Raw genomic sequence first — 12,503 nt, 5'->3', positions numbered from 1 at the left:
ACGGACACGGGGAGAACATGCAAACTCCACACAGAAAGGCCCTCGCCGGCCACGGGGCTCGAACCCGGACCTTCTTGCTGTGAGGCGACAGCGCTAACCACTACACCACTGTGCCGCCCTAATAATCTGAGTGTATGTAAATATTTTTACACTGTATGTATAATTCTGACCCTGTGTTGATTTCAGAACCTCCCCCCCGAAAAAAAAACTAAAACTTGTGCACCAAATTCTAGTGTTTTTTTTTAATTAAAGATTTATGCTGTACAATCATTCTGCGACAGGAAAAGAACAGTTCAAAGAAATTACTGAAAGGCCAAATATTGTCATGACATTCATATCACTGTATGTAAACTTCTGACCACAACTGTAAGTGACATGCTGTTTCTGAGAAGTAAAGCCTGACACCACCTTGTTGTTGATTTTTTGCCCCCTTATTACAACATGCACTGTACTGTTTTATTCCCTAATTAGGCTATTTCTCTACAGACCTCCCGTTTGCATCGTGAAAAGGGAAAAGAAACACACGAAAAGTGCAACGTAGTGTTTTAATCATGGTAAGTGTAAGGTTAAACTTAATACAGATGAAAGCATTGCAGAATCACACAAACACACACTCAGCAGGACAAGGAAATTGAAATGCAGTCAGTTTACAGAATACAGATTAACATTGTTCACCCTAAGGATGTAAACATACTAGCTGGTTAATGTAGCAGTGTTAATCAGCAGAAAAGACTGACATACAATGTGCCGTATGTCATTTATCTAGAGCTCAAGGCACTGGGACCTAGCACGGCTCCTTGTGTCTGTACACCTCGCAGAGAAGCGCTGTGAGGCGAAGATTAGTTCATCATCAGATCTGATCTGAAATCACATTCACACACAAGGAGCAAAACAGTACAGCAGGCTAATATGGGATGGTGTTGCAAGAACAGTAAAAAGTGTTCGATCACAAACAGCGTAATGGTGAAAAGGTTTCATTTTAGCCTTCAGGACTGTTACACTATGGCAATAGCCTTAGTAAGACAAACAATATTAAGCTTACACTATTAATATTTTAATAGTAAGTCACATTGCTCCTATTAAATTATTCCTTTTGTCTTAGTGTTTCGTACTGAACACTAAAAAGAGCAAAAACGCCTGCGGGTTTACACGAGCTGAAAACGAGGAGTAGGTCGATGTCCCAGTGTTACTGTACTGATACATAAAAGAAATAGTCTGGCTCAGTCCTGAGTCACGGAAATTATTTCTACCTTCCAAATATATGAGATACATATCACGACAGCACTCTTTATCCATTACATTCATGGCACGCTTTGATCAAAATTCATTAATATTAAAAAAGAGGAATAAACACAAACCCATAACAGCATTACAGCCTTAAAATAAAACAGCCAATATGTAAACAAGATGTTATGCAGTTCAGTCAAGACAAGAAAACATGACCAATATAAATCACCAATATCTGTGAATCTAAGGTGCTGAGCATATTTATACAACATATTACTAATTAACACACAAAAGTAGACAAAAATTGAAGGGAAAAAAGAAGTGCGTGACATTTCAATCAAAGGGGACAGAACTGATCAAGGAATTGAAGATAAAACCAGAAACATGACACTCCGTTATACTCAAACCTATTCGCATGAAGGGAAAAAGTGGCATGGCATCAGACAAATCATCCACTAAACAGCCCTTGCCTCATCTGGGAAAAAAAATAAAAATAAAAGATATAATAATATGATTGTAGGGTTAAACTATTACACCACATTAAGGAAAGGTGTATCAATTTAGTATTAAGACAATTGTCAATTTTTTTTTTAAGTGTAATCCCTCAAAACAAACAATATCAGTGTAGTTTTAGGGGATTATAAAAGCTCTAAAAACACAGAGTATACAGTGTGATTTGATCAAACCATAGACTTAGATGAAAAAGCTGGTCATAAAAAAAAAATTTGGTGAGGAAGACAAAAAAAACAAAACAAAAAAACATATCACTCAAACCAGTGCATCAGATTCCTACTATTACCTGTTGTGGTGTTTGTGATGTTACTAGTAATCATCAATAAATATTTTAAGAGTATGAGACACAATAAGAAACGTGACATGAGAAATACAATGCACTAAAAATATATGAGTAATGGTTTATATTATAACTGTCTGGATTATTGGGTAAAATTCGATTGTCAGATGTTGTTGCACAAAGAATAAAATAATAATAATAATTATTATAATCGCATTATCAATCAAGTTTTCCCCAGGACAGCCAAAGTTCATCCTTTGGTTTGTTTTAGTAGCAATGCTGTGCACGAGCATACAAAAAAACTTAAATAAAAAAAAATAATAGTAATAATCCCATGCGAATGGATCAACATAAACCTTCCCGCTGTCCACGTACGTCCTTCATTTATGACGTAAATAATAACCATGCTGGATGACTCAGTGTGAACGTTTGGACGATTTGCCAGCTTGAGAAACTAGAAAACGGATTAATAGTGTGTATGTGAGGCACTAATCTTAGCGCTAGTGAAGATCAGCGTCATCACCCCAACTATATTAAATAATGTTGTGTAACAGTCTGAATTTTTATTTTTTTTTTAAAGAGAGTTTTGCCCAACTGACAGGCAAATGAGTGCAGAGCTCACCTACGGACACATCTACGGGTGCGAAGATGCTAATGCTAAAAGGCTAACGTTACAAGAACATAACCGTGAGCTATGCCAAACTGTTTTTTTTTTAATTAAAAAAAAAAATCATATCCAGATGTCTAACAGTACGATCTAGTGCAGGTTATAGGTACATTTTCTGCAAAAGAGGCATTTTGACCTCAGCACAGACGTACACACACATGTACAGTAGTAGCAACTGTTAAGCATATAGTTTATTGCTAATCCTGAACAAACTCATTCTCATCCTTCATTTCACACACACATACACACGTTATTAAAACAACTTCACTTTTTGTTCACAGGTTAAAGTTTAAGTTAGCTGGACCTCACTGAACCTTCTGGTTAACAAACAGTTCTTAAAATAACGAGATTATTGGCCTATGGGTGCCTTTTACTACAGGAACTGCCTATGATCTGACTGGAGAAACCCAAGGCCCAAAAACAGCAGCCAGTTTCCAGGGTGTGTCAGGCCTGGCTGTGGGTGCGAGTGGCCCGATTTCTTCCGCTCATGTTTTGTTCCTGGTGAAGATGCGCTCGGCACGAAGCGTCAGGTGCTGGAGCTGGTACTGCAGCACGTCGGTGTCGGCCGGCTCGCTGAGACTCATCTTGTCCAGGTTGAGGTAGTCCAGAGATTTAGAGTGTGCACGCTTGGCCTTGAGCAGGCAGAGGGGCAGCGAGCCATGCAGGGCCTTACTGCTCTCCCCGGCCGCTGGAGATCTGAAGCAGGCGTCACCTGAGCTCGGCATTCGCCTTCTGCGTCGCCCGTTAATGGCAGGGATGTCGTAAGGTTGGTAGTAACGGCTTTTGGTTTTGTAAACGCGTGAAGTGCGGTGCGTCCCTAAATCTTTCTGGATGGCACCAGGCAGCGCCTCTGTGCTGCTCTTCTCTGGCCCGGACCACTTGTGGGCCAGTTTGAGAAGCTCTTCACCAGTGGTGAAGCCCACCAGGTAGTTCGAGTTCATGTGGAGGATCTGGTATCCTGAGACAGTACTTTTGATGGGTGAGCAGGGCGTGCTGGAGCAGCGCGGTTTCTCTACCTCGGGCTTTAGCGTGGCTTTGACCTCAGCAGCAGGTAACACGGACACAGGGGCCCGGGACACTCCGCTGACATCCAGCTCCATCTTTAAAGACATGGCCTGGCTAGAAGAGCGAGAGGATGTTAGAAGAGAAGAGAATGCAAACATTCATTCGGCAGAGAAATGTTTCTTCTTTTAAATCATTCCATACTGAGGATGCATCAAACCCACTTCTTCCTCATTTCATACATCACAGGATCCCAAACCTGACCTAGAATACCCAGAGTCTTGCATCTTTTAGCATTTTTCCTGCTTTGGCACACCCTGCATTAGCCGAGTTCAGGTGTGACAAAGCAGGAAAACCAATGTGCAAGATACTTGCACAGGGCTGAGAACTTTGATACCAGCATCAGTCAATACCAGATGTGAGACATCACAGGCATTATGGCAGTGTATGTAGTCTGTTCATTTGCAAGATGTGTCAAATTAGTGGACCGAATCAGAAAACATCAAATGTGATCTGACTGAGGGTTTCATGCGGGTATCATTCGAGATATCTAGATTAAAGCTCGGGTAGGTAATGTTGGAGAAACCAGCAAGAGAAAGCTAGATTCTGAAAGTATCCAATCCCTCCCATTGGGTCTCCCTCCAAAGACACTCTTCCAAAACACATGAACGCGCACTGCCTGACTACTGCTGGAGGACAAGTCCACGAGAGAGAAGTGTAGTGCATCACTGTCATATCCAACTACCTCATGTCTCATTCACATGGAAGGAAACACCTAAGATTATAATAACGAATGTAAACAACAAGCATGGCTATATTTTAGTAGTCGACAAGCTTTAGCAACATGTCTGTGGGAGACTCCAGTCACGCACAATGAGTGCACAGGAAGAAAGCACGCAGGTGGCAGGTTGGCCCAAATTAAATGATTGGACAAATTTTCTACAGCCCTCGACTTCCACAGATGACAAATTTTTTCCCCCCTCAGAGCATGTAATTTATTCACTGCTGTCAGAAAGTAAAGAGCGTTTCAAGAAATATAACAAAAAAGCTTCTAAAAAAATTGCCTACACTTGCTTTAAAGAACTAAAGTCATTTTTAAACTTGCTTTATTTCTTAATTAACGTGTTATTCAATTACGTTTTCAGTTTTAGTAACCTTATATCGTGACTCGTATTGGCAACTAATTGCAATTAAATATTATACTTATCGGACTATTCATTTTTTAGCCATGTTGAATTTAGTTCGTTTGGTCCACGGCAAGGCAGCACGGTGGTGTAGTGGTTAGGGCTGACGCCTCACAGCAAGAAGGTCTGGGTTCGAGCCCCGTGGCCGACGAGGGCCTTTCTGTGTGGAGTTTGCATGTTCTCCCCGTGTCCGCGTGGGTTTCCTCCGGGTGCTCCGGTTTCCCCCACAGTCCAAAGACATGCAGGTTAGGTTAACTGGTGACTCTAAATTGAGCGTAGGTGTGAATGTGAGTGTGAATGGTTGTCTGTGTCTATGTGTCAGCCCTGTGATGACCTGGCGACTTGTCCAGGGTGTACCCCGCCTTTCGCCCGTAGTCAGCTGGGATAGGCTCCAGCTTGCCTGCAACCCTGTAGAACAGGATAAAGCGGCTAGAGATAATAGAAGAAAAAGAAGAAACCTTTATTCGTCACATGCACACTTCAAGCACAGTGAAATTCATCCTCTGCATTTAACCCATCTGAAGCAGTGAACACACGCACACACTCAGAGCAGTGAACAGCCACACCAGAGCGCCCGGGGAGCAGTCAGGGGTCAGGTACCTTGCTCAAGGGCACCTCAGCCGAAGGCCGCCCCACGTCAACCTAACTGCATGTCTTTGGGCTGTGGGGGAAACCGGAGCACCTGGAGGAAACCCATGCAGACACAGGGAGAACATGCAAACTCCACACAGAAAGGCCCTCGCCGGCCGCTGGGTTCAAACCCGGAACCTTCTTGCTGTGAGGCAACAGCGCTAACCACTACACCACCCACAATGAGATGAGATGGTTCACGGCAAGCGTCACTTATCCGTGCGATCTTCACGAGACTTGTGCAAGACTTCGAAACGCCAGGTGTCAGTGCTGCCATTTTAAAAACTGTTTTCCAAACGAAATATTACACAAAAACGAGTTTAAATTACGATTACTGCCTACTTTTATCAAACTTCCCTGATTGTTCTCAAAACAAACAAAACTTCCGGCTTGACTACGTCAGCATTCGAAAGACGGCGCATGCATCTTTTGACAACGCTGGCAGATCTCGGTGACTTTGATTTCCGCTGTACGTTTTACTTCCGTCCTACGATGTCTTGCACAGGTCTCAACGAATCTTGTTCACGGCCATTGCTTTCACATAGGGTCATTCCACGTCAATTCAACCGGGGCCCGCGCACTGAGGTCTCAAAAAATTCTGAAAAAAAAAAAAAAAATCACCAGATGTACCCATGTTACCTAGGAGAAACACTGTAAATTTATTTGAATGTAAGATGTATACTTTCCATGTTACAGCCAGTTTTACTGGGGGGGGGGGTCAATTTTGTTCACACTTTTTTTTGTCAAAGTTCACAAGCCCATAGCTCAAGAACTAAACCATGTAGGAGGCTCAAATTTTGCATGCTGGTACATAAATAGGAATAGTATGTAGCAAAACTGTCATTTTGGGTCTGGATGATCCTACATGCTCATAGCACTCCCTCAAAGATGATCAAAATTTTATTGGAGTTTTTGGCTGTGCTCTGTTTAGGCCTTCAGAAGACATTTTTACCCAACATAGGCTCATCTCATCTCATTATCTCTAGCCGCTTTATCCTTCTACAGAGTCGCAGGCAAGCTGGAGCCTATCCCAGCTGACTATGGGCGAAAGGCGGGGTACACCCTGGACAAGTCGCCAGGTCATCACAGGGCTGACACATAGACACAGACAACCATTCACACTCATACCTACGGTCAATTTAGAGTCACCAGTTAACCTAACCTGCATGTCTTTGGACTGTGGGGGAAACCGGAGCACCCGGAGGAAACCCACGTGGACACGGGGAGAACATGCAAACTCTGCACAGAAAGGCCCTCGCCGACCCCAGGGCTCGAACCCAGGACCTTCTTGCTGTGAGGCGACAGCGCTAACCACTACACCACCGTGCCGCCCCCAACATAGGCTCTTGATTTTTTTTTCCCTTATTGAGATAAAGTAGAAACACACAAAAAAAAACAGCAATAAACAGAAAGGAAACTCTATCAGTGTTTGAACAGAAGACCTCACAAGTCTGACAAATCATTTTGGATGTCATTTTCAGAGCACCGTTGTCACGGTCTGATCGTGCGCTGGTATAAATTTACCATGCGCATACCGATTTTTTTTCCCGGTCAACTTCCGGGAAGTCTAAATTTACCATTTCTTGCTGCGATTTTGTACTGAGCATTTCAACACATTTGTGGACTAATAGAACGCGAATTGTGACTACAATTGTGAGATTTGATTATCAGTAGACAAGAATGGTTTGGATTGAATTTTATTAATATGTGTAAATGAAGTTAATAAAGTTGTTCAAAACACTTTACATTCTTTCATATATACTTAAACAAATCAATATTCATGAAGATAAAGTTCATAATTCCTGGCTGCTCCTGATCAGCCTACTTGGTGCATAAACTGGAACTAAAACATGGGTAGCATTCATTCATCAAGATAAAGTGAAAATTTATCTGTGGATCAAGTATGAACGTAAATCCCATATCATATTGGGCTGGTAAATTCTGACTAGGTCCAATGACAGGAGTCTATTTATACCAGGTTGGTAAATTTGACAGAATAACTATATTATAATCATGATGAGTCTCACTCAAACAATATTCATCATGATAAAATGAAAATTTATTTGTGGATCAAGTATGATCGTAAATCTATCATATTGGGCTGGTAAATTCTAACTAGGCCCAATGACAGCAGTCTAATTATACCAAGTTGGTAAATTGGAGAGAATAACTAAATTATTATAATCATGAGGAGTCTTACTTAAACAAATCAATATTCATCAAGATAAAGTGTAAATAATTCAAGTATGAACATGAACATAAATCTCATATTAGGCTGGTAAATTCAGACTAGGCCCAATTAGGCCATCCTTAAAAAAAAATCCGTTTCCTGTCCACCGGGTGAGCAAAAAAATTCAGTTGGGAGGGAGGGATTTTTTTTTATTTTTATGGATGGATAAGAAATCGCAATGCTGTGTTTGCGTTTTCTTTCAGTACTTTATTACAAAAGCAGACTCATTTAATAAAATGACAGTTAAATCAACTGAAACTTGTATAAAAACTTTAAGTTAGCATTTTAAATGCTGACTGCAACATTTGCAAAACTTTTACAAAGGTACTTAAAATGTCCGACACACAGACTTTTTGTAGTTCTAAATCGACCGTTAGGCCTAGTTCAGATGAAATTACACTATTAAAATGATAACTGAATGATTTGTTTTTCTGAATCTTTACTATTTTGTTGTTCGCTAGAATACCATTTTGCGATTTCACACTTAAGTAAATGTCTGAAAACTCCGGATCTCCTTCCTTCATGGTGGCTGCCATTTTTTGTGCCGCACGGCGCATGCGCAGAGCTGATTCAGTTCAGAGTGCGCGCGCACTCGGCGGAGGCAGTAGTGTGTCGGGGCTGTCGGAGGGAACAGAAGCAGAGATAACGCTTATTTTGTCTCCGGTAAACCAGTCTTCTCTCGTTCAATTACATGCTGGCATCAAAAGACACCGTTGGTTGTAAATGAAACCAAACTGAGTGGTTGGAGTGTATTTTCATACACAAATGGAGAAATGTTCGCTGAGTGTTTAATTGTGTAGCCGCCACTGCAGACCGTTGTCGTTGTTAATTCATAGCATGCTCAGCTGCGTGAATGTGTCATGCACCGAAAATAAGAGATTTACAAGCCAGGAACGCCTCATGATGCAATACACAAGAAAAGAAAGATTTACTGCCATTTTACTTTGTATTTGAGTAAAGTGAATAAATAAATGGTCTGTGGAAAATACATTTAATCCTGGGAACTGCGCGCACAGGAGTTTATTTTGTGTTTACTCCCCCCCCCCCGGCTGGCTACTTATTTGTCATGGCTGGCTAGTATGAACCTTAGGCAGCTGGGCCATAGAAGGTTCACGCTGCATGCTGCACGCTACACACTACACACGTGTAAAGAAAAGTGGACAAACGTAGCATGACTTGCTCTGGGCCATAGAACGGCGTTCACGTTGCATGCTTCACGCGTGAAGCGAGAAATGAACATGCACACTTTTTTCTAGGCGTGAAGATGGAAATTCCAGTCAATGCATGCGGTCACCGCCGCGCCAGCCAATCAGAACGGGTCTAGGGAGATAACTCTATGCTTTCAGGGGAAAACTTCAGAAAAAATATAATTGAATGGTATAATTGAAAAATAGTTCTTCATCGGGATTGTCAAGCAGATTATAGAATGTTCGGTGAAATTCACCACGGGTTTCTCTCAGAAGGAAGTGTTCTCGGCTCCAAATTCTGTTCCTTTTTCTCTTCCTCTGTCTCAGTAAAAGCAGAATGAGGCAATCGTCGTCATCCGAAGAGTCCATATTGTTGGTTACTCGGTCAAAGTAGAACAGACGCAACACGTGAACATCCAAGCATGAAGTTTAATGGCCCAGGGTCCGGTTCTTCACGTGAACGTGTAGCGTGCAGCGTGAACGTTCTATGGCCCAGCTGCCTTAGTGGAAAGCTCTGGGAATGCGTAAATGTCAAGTTCGATTTTAGATTTACGAACCCGAAAAAAAATGTCGAAAAACCGGCATTAAAAAAAAAAAATTTTCAACCGCACAAACGGCACTCACCCGGCCGGTGGACCGGAAACAGAACATTTTTTAATAATGGCCTTATACCAAGTTGGTAAATTTATACTGTGGTAAATTCAGACCGTGGCTGCTACAGTTTAAATTTACCTGGTAAATTCAGACCGTGACACCGTAACACCTTGTGGGAATGTGCGCAGATTTTTTAAAATATTTTTTTCTTTATTTAGACCCCATATGGACTGATATATTACATAGCATATTTCAAACACTCATAACTTGCTACAGCAGTGACAAAATAGCTAAACATGCATTTGTATATTTAATAAAATGAGAGAAATTGAATTTTGATCATAAAGTGCCTTCAGTTCTCCTTTAAGTACAAGACCAGTGCATTTTCACCAAAACAAGTCAATACACTAAATCACATGTGCAAATACAAACACATGATCTGTCTCTGAGTCACAACATGGAGCTGAAGCCTAGAAGATGCTGCCAGTCTGCCTGAATAACATGGACATATGGTCATGCGTGTTGCTCTGCCAAACATATGGCCAATTGGCATGAAAAATGTTTTTCTAAGGCTTCTAAAGCAGGAAATAATAATAAAAATCAGTCACCACTGTGATCTCTGAGTCCTGATCAGAGCTTTAATCTGACTTCGGATACAAAATGGTTGGGGCCCAGTCACTGGTGTAAATATGATGCTGTGAAACAGAAGTGTTCTCGTTCATGAGAGAGGATCTGAAATTAAAGTACAGGCTACAGTGTGAACAAAAAAAAAAAAATATATGAATCTGGTAGTGAGGGGGAAATTATCTCTGCATTTCCACACCAAGCCAAAACACGTCATTATTATTATTATTATTATTATTTTGTCTCAGTGAGAATGACCGAGAACAGCAGCAGGAGTCTTGTCGTCATTAAATATTGTCCATTTCATGTCAAACTGATCACATTTACAGAAAAATCTCTGTCAATAACGAGGATTAAATGTAATTGTGGTCGTTTGCGGCCTTTAGCTACATGCTAACTCCATTGTGAGGAGGACAGCAGCTCCTGACTACAAAACAGCGCTTAAAACCAAGCAAAAACAGTTATATTTTACAGAATAAACCTCGCAAATTATTTTCAGTTTAACTTTTCTTTTTATTCCTTTCAGAAAAATAATATAATATAATATAAACCCAACCAGGAGCATCTCCTGTGTGAGATTAGCTCGGTAGCTTCTTGCTATCCTCCAGCGAGGAGTTATGGCTCAGAAATTTCCCTCACATCATCACCACACCACCATTACGACTCCTAATAAAGATTATAATCGCGTCCTGAGCTGTAAAACGAATCGCAGAAGATTAAACCTGCATTATGTGATCATATTTCCCAGCGTGAACGAATGAAAACCGAACAGAACAGACCTGTTCGGCGAAGCCAGCTCCGTCCACACACGCCTCGGCTTGTCAGTGTAGTATCAGGCGTATGGAAGGCCACAAGAGTCAAAAGCCTCCTAATTCCACTGCTGGCGTTTCCCACAACCGCACGTTACACAAGGAAGTGACGTCAGCCTGACAGGACAGACACGACCTAGGAGAGAATAAAGTTAAAAAAAAAATAATAATAATTTATCACATACATCAGTAATTAAATTAATTGTCTGTGAAGATTCTCAGTCATCCAGGTCATAATAAACTGTGGGTGGAAAAAAAGAGAACAACTGGACTTGCTTGAAGATTCTTGAAGACGTTTCATCTCTCATCCAAAAGGCTTCTTCAGTTCTGTCTGACTAATAGGGAGTATCAGGTATTTATCCTGGGCGGCACGGTGGCATAGTGCTGTCGCCTCACGAGGTCCTTTCTATGCAGAGTTTGCATGTTCTCCCCGTGTCCACGTGGGTTTTCTCCGGGTGCTCCGGTTTCCCCCACAGTCCAAAAGACATGCAGGTTAGGTTAACTGGTGACTCTAAATTGACTGTGAGTGTGAATGGTTGTCTGTGTCTACGTATGTGTCAGCCCTGTGATGACCTGGTGACTTGTCCAGGATGTACCCCGCCTTTCGCCCGTAGTCAGCTGGGATAGGCTCCAGCTTGCCTGCGACCCTGTAGAACAGGATAAAGCGGCTAGAGATAATGAGATGAGATGAGGTATTTATCCTCTCATGGATGAAAAGCAATCCTAAGGTGTCGTTGAGTCATCCTGTTGGTGTGGGTCACTGGGGGCTGGGTGTGAACGGCCTAGAGAGTCATTGAGGAGATCAATGGATTGTTGGTTGGATTGTGATGTACACATTAGACAAGACAGAAGCCTTAGCATCGAGGTCTACCGGAAACCCACACACACAGACCAGTACCTACTCGACTCACACCACCCACTGGAACACAAATTGGGGGTTATTAGGACCTTGCAACACAGGGCTCAGAACATTCTTACAACAGTAGAGGGAAAAGAGAAAGAGCAAAATCACATCAAGAAAGCACTTCAGAACTGTGGGTATCCCAACTGGGCTTTCTTCAAGAGCAGAAAAAGGAACATAATGGACAAGGAGGATAACAGGAACAAATGCAAGAACATTGTCATTCCCTACATTTCTGGTCTATCTGAGAAACTCAGGAGGATCTTCTATAAACACAACATTCCGGTACATTTCAGATCCAGTAACACCCTGAAGCAGAAGCTGGTCCACCCTAAGGACAGAATAGCCAGACACAAACAGGACAACATAGTGTATGCAATTCAGTGCAGTGAGGAATGCACGGACTCGTATATTGGGAAACAAAACAACCACTTCACAGGTGCATGGCTCAACACAGGAGAGCCGGTTCCTCAGGCCAGGACTCTGCTGTCTATCTTCATCTTAACAACAAAGGACACTCATTTCAGGATTGCAACGTACACATTTTAGCCAGAGAGGATCGTTGGTATGAGCAAGGAGTTAAAGAAACCATTTTTGTCAACCTAGAACGGCCATCACTGAACAGAGGTGGTGGTCTTAGACATCATTTATCAGC

The 12,503-nt window shown here is 41.9% G+C and overlaps 1 protein-coding gene across 3 annotated transcripts; it reads right to left on the bottom strand.

The window, feature by feature from the left end:
- Window positions 1–531: 531 nt before the first annotated feature.
- Window positions 532–11,022, bottom strand: macir (macrophage immunometabolism regulator). 3 transcript variants are annotated; one of them, XM_060909704.1, is made up of 3 exons: window positions 10,695–10,911; window positions 10,123–10,246; window positions 532–3,806 (listed from the first exon to the last, which is right to left on the bottom strand). In XM_060909704.1, exon 3 carries the CDS (start codon window positions 3,797–3,799, stop codon window positions 3,173–3,175), a length of 627 nt encoding a protein of 208 aa, XP_060765687.1. In that variant the 5' UTR covers window positions 3,800–3,806; window positions 10,123–10,246; window positions 10,695–10,911; the 3' UTR covers window positions 532–3,172. The 3 variants fall into 3 exon arrangements, with proteins under 3 accessions (XP_060765687.1, XP_060765686.1, XP_060765685.1); XM_060909703.1 differs by lacking the exons at window positions 10,123–10,246; window positions 10,695–10,911 and adding an exon at window positions 10,918–11,022; XM_060909702.1 differs by lacking the exons at window positions 10,123–10,246; window positions 10,695–10,911 and having other exon boundaries at window positions 532–5,006.
- Window positions 11,023–12,503: the final 1,481 nt, after the last annotated feature.

The sequence above is a fragment of the Neoarius graeffei genome, chromosome 25, assembly GCF_027579695.1.
Source record: "Neoarius graeffei isolate fNeoGra1 chromosome 25, fNeoGra1.pri, whole genome shotgun sequence".
In the NCBI taxonomy this organism is placed as follows: domain Eukaryota; kingdom Metazoa; phylum Chordata; class Actinopteri; order Siluriformes; family Ariidae; genus Neoarius; species Neoarius graeffei.
The sequence above is the reverse complement of the archived record's forward strand: the minus strand, read 5'-3'. Positions and strand labels throughout refer to the sequence as shown.

Coding starts and splice junctions, on each gene's coding strand:
- macir (XM_060909702.1), bottom strand. CDS start 3,850: ATGTTTGCATTCTCTTCTCTTCTAACATCCTCTCGCTCTTCTAGCCAG.